This window comes from Dufourea novaeangliae, unplaced genomic scaffold, assembly GCF_001272555.1.
Source record: "Dufourea novaeangliae isolate 0120121106 unplaced genomic scaffold, ASM127255v1 scaffold355, whole genome shotgun sequence".
In the NCBI taxonomy this organism is placed as follows: Eukaryota; Metazoa; Arthropoda; class Insecta; order Hymenoptera; family Halictidae; genus Dufourea; species Dufourea novaeangliae.
In genome coordinates this window covers 702,979-707,429 of record NW_015374251.1, presented here as the reverse complement: position 1 = coordinate 707,429, position 4,451 = coordinate 702,979, and the positions used below count along the sequence as shown (strand labels likewise).

The 4,451-nt window shown below is 35.5% G+C and overlaps 1 protein-coding gene across 1 annotated transcript; it reads right to left on the bottom strand.

Moving 5' to 3' along the window:
- Positions 1–936: 936 nt before the first annotated feature.
- Positions 937–4,180, bottom strand: LOC107192580 (NF-X1-type zinc finger protein NFXL1). The gene is made up of 5 exons (XM_015581876.1): positions 3,973–4,180; positions 3,492–3,806; positions 3,305–3,417; positions 1,544–3,221; positions 937–1,457 (listed from the first exon to the last, which is right to left on the bottom strand). Exons 2-5 carry the CDS (start codon positions 3,753–3,755, stop codon positions 1,020–1,022), a joined length of 2,493 nt encoding a protein of 830 aa, XP_015437362.1. The 5' UTR covers positions 3,756–3,806; positions 3,973–4,180; the 3' UTR covers positions 937–1,019.
- Positions 4,181–4,451: the final 271 nt, after the last annotated feature.

The following is a 4,451-nucleotide window of genomic DNA, read 5'->3' as shown; positions in this document are numbered from 1 at the left end:
TATTTGAGGAACAGATGTTAATTTATATCTACGAGCTGTACATTGTACGAATTTTGTTGGCGATATGTGTAATATTATTATTATTATATGATTATATTATTATTATTATTATTATTATTATTAATATAATTTCTATTCATTTTAAACAAAACACACACTGTAAAATGTTTGTTAAGTTTTTGACCTTGCTTATATAATTGAGTAAAATATTTAATATTTTAGATTGTAACCAAGACAGAACTTTATTAATGAAAAGAATGTGAAAAATCAAATGCGTGCAGAATTTATTGTTTAAACTCGCAACCTTCGCGAACGCGGTACATCACCTACAATTAAGAAAGAAATTTAAAGACCGATTGTTATTAATTGATGTTAATTTGAATACAATATATTAATATATATACATATATTAATTCTATATTGATACTCCTGAGTCAATTAACTAAGTTATCAAGTGCAGTTACTGAATGCAATGGAAGCATATTTTAATCGTAGTTGGCGCGATTTATGTAGTGATCGGTGATGTCAGAGGGTAAAAAATACTTGCAACGTCATCTATGACAAAATGCTAAACTACTAATCAAGTAGATTTATTTGCAGATGGCGCCACTTTGAGGATTTTGCATTTTCGCGCATTTTACGAAAATTCTAGAATTAGTTTCAATGTCCATGACCAAAGGTCTACCATTATTTTTGCGATCTCATGATTTTGCAGTTTGCTCGCCATGTTTGAAATTCAACAACTACTGCACACTTCGTACAAATATGGTACATATTTACTTTTTATTTAAATAATTACAAGACAATGTACAATTGACAATTACTGTGATATCTGAAAATCAGGAAATTCTTTGGCTATTCTCGATTTTATGGCACAAGTTCCATAAAATAATGTTCAGTCGTGAGGACTATAAAAATATATCAAAGTACGTTTCCTGTTTCATAATATATAATATTCCAAGTCCTAAGTTAAAATAAAGGAGAATTACTGACACTGTGCTTATTAGGCTTCATACTCCTTAAAAATGGTGCACATCTTCTGAACACACACAATATATTACTATGCCTACTATGCACATTAAAATTGCTAAAATCCAGTATTTCCAATAGTTTTTATTCGTTCCTGTTTGTAACTGTTTCCTGTCAGACTTATCTTTTCCTTTGCGACGTGGTTTGAATTTTCGTTCAAATTTCTCAATCTCTTCTTGATTACGTATTTCTTCGGCTTGTCGTTTCTGCTCCAGCAAAGCCGCTTCCGCTTCGCATTTCTCATTTTTCAATTTCTTACAAATATCATCGCATTGCACGTGTATTTGTTGCTTTTGTATTATAGAACACACAAAGTTCTTCTTGATCCGTTTGCACGGACAGAGTACCTTAACATTTTTATTGCACTCATTATCGTTCTTACATACACCGGGATGGCAGTCATTCATACATCGGTGTCCACAAGGATACTGCAATAAAAGTGATCCCAATAACGATTAAACAGAATACAGTCATAATACAGTAAATATATAAATATAATAAGATATTCATTTACATTTTTAGGACACTGGTTCCCACATTTGAGCAATTGATTACGTTGCTCCACTGTAGCCGATGTTAATTCGACGCATCTTCGGTACAAAGTGACTATACCGCAATGACATGAAATTTTAACTAGTTGTTTACAAGGACTACACGGTGCTGGGTGACATGGCTTTGGACACGAATGCGTACAACCTTGTGGTCGCGGGAATAAACATGGTTTCTCACATTCCATGCATGGGGTACTATTTTTACCATTGTCGGATTGTACTTTGTGGCAAACGAATTCACAATTATGGTTCGTACAGGATAACGTTCTTCCACAGAGCCTTCCACAAGATGTGGGTTTGGCCATATGACAAGGCCATGGACGCGTCTCATGGCCTCCTAAACATGTAACTGGTACTGATACTTCGCATGGTGGACACGGTAGCGTTTTCAATTGCTTGGTTTCTTTCTGTATTTCCCATGGCCCCGTAGCATGTGCATTCAGATCATTCTTGTTTACTTTTACCCAGACTTTCGTGTGGCAAATGGCAATGCACGAATGACCGCATCGTTTATATACTAAATCGCAAATTTTTTTACAAGGTGGACACGGACCTTGATGACATTTATGAGTTTCTCTTTTAGGGTGGTGACAAATCGGCGGTATCTTACACGGCTTGTTACAAGGCGGTGGTTTAATTCTCTTTGTTGTACCGCATGGTACTGTTATCTTATTGTAACCACATCTGCATTGAATAACGTCGGTAAGCACACACGGATAACAAGGGCCGTTGTGACATGGAGCCGAACATTTGTGCTTGCGACAGTTTAAAGTGTTCTCGCAAACTTTTTCGCATAAGTTAAACGTATTCTTGGTCAAACAATCGCAACATTTCTTGTTGCACAAATGCCTTCCGCATAGTCGCATTTGCGTACATTTTTTAGTGCAGTGAAATTCTTTGCCGCAGGCAATTTCTTTTTTATAACTTCCGCAACGACATGACTTTTTGACCACTTCCAAGCATTGTCCACATCGATTCGTGTGACATCTCATGCTGCAAAAATGTGAACCACAATCTAGTAGTTTGCCACACGTGTCGCCGCATGTGGGTAGTTGTTCCTGTTTGCAAGAAATCGCGTAACGCTTTTTCCCACAGGGACATGTTCTGTTCTTTTCCAGAGGACAAGGACCACATTCTCCAGGTAAATGGCATGTGCTCTGACAAAAGTGAACGTTACAAGATAGAGGTCGGCGACAAGGTTTATCGCACTTTAATGCACCTTCCGAACATTGCGTTACACCCTTGTAACTCTTACAGTGGCATTCAAGTAGCAACATTTCTGGACACGGAGGGCAGTCACCATCATGACATAATTCCTTGCAAGTATGAGAGCATGATTTGTATTTTTTGTTACATGCAGTACCGCAACTCCATTCTTTGGCATTGCATCTTCGTTGTTGAGGTGCTTGTTTGCCACAAAAACATTTAACCGACACTGTCTTAGCACACGGAGGACATGGCCCAGGATGACAGAGTAAAACACATTTGTGGCCACACTCTGGTTGCAAAAGTTTGTCACAAGTATCTCCACAAGAGTGTGGAATATTCCATGGATGAAATGCAGGGTCCACAACTTTTTTGCAGAAGCATGTATAGTTACGAGGAATTTCATCTTGCCTATACTCCGTACGACAATTTGGACTGAAATAAGTTTGTCAATGTAATAAAAAGTAAAGGGTTTAAATTGTATGATATTATGCTGCCTACTGTCACATGTTCCTTACCATGCCCATACTGGAGCAATACCTTTTTCACGTTTAACATTTAAACTATCACGTATCCATTGTAGTATGCAGGATAAATGTAAAAAAGCAAAACACTTACTGCAGTTCCAGATCTGAAATATTCTCATTAATTATTTCATACATATTCTAAAGAAGGTATTAAAAATACCAATATAATTTACTATACCGGATCTGCTTTTCTTATTGTTGAAATACATATTAAACAAACCGCGCTACCGGATTGAAATATATTAATTAAGTATGATAAAATCTTTTCTGCATCTGCCTCTCTTCCATGGTAGGCAGATAGTACTTTGCTAACCACATTTTGTATATCCTCTGCACCTATGTCATCTTCATCCTCACTGGATGATTCTAAATGAGCATTTGCTTCTAAATGCTTATTAATTGCTACTTTATTTTGTGCTTGAGCTCTTCTAAATTTCTGCATGTTTTTTTGGAATCTTGTATTGATAAGAAATATAGTCGATAACAGTTTACTCTACAATAAAAAAATGTAATTAAATAAAACTCTGAAATAAAATTTCAAAGTATGTACAAAATAGTTGTTAATAATTCCATTACAATATTTCAATTACTGAGAATGTTATATAAAATACTTCTTTATGTATAAAAGACAAATAGATAATTTATGTACCTATATGTACCTGTGCAAAGAAATAGTTAACACCTGAATAATATACTGCAGGTAATTAATCCTTATTATATAGTATATTGAAACAAAAGGGGAACATTTCATGTCAATTACATTACATTTGAATGCTACCAATTTTAACCATACTTTGCTATATATGCCACGCACACCACCGCACATGCAAAGTCAAGTGACCCGTGGACACTATACCCCACTCTTGCCATCCCTACTTATGTATGGTTTGATACGATATTCTATGATGCGGATCCAAGTGTAATCGTAAAAAACCTTAACAAATTGGACAATTATGAAGAAAAAATATGTACCAAAGATAGAAAATAATCTACTAAACTTCCATGTACTGATATTGAATGAAAATAATATTCGAATAATTAAATATTCAATTAAATGACAAATTGCGCGCTAAAAGTGAATGATGACGTCATCTAGGGAAGAACAGACGAACTACATATGTGCCCGCCAGAAAGTGGC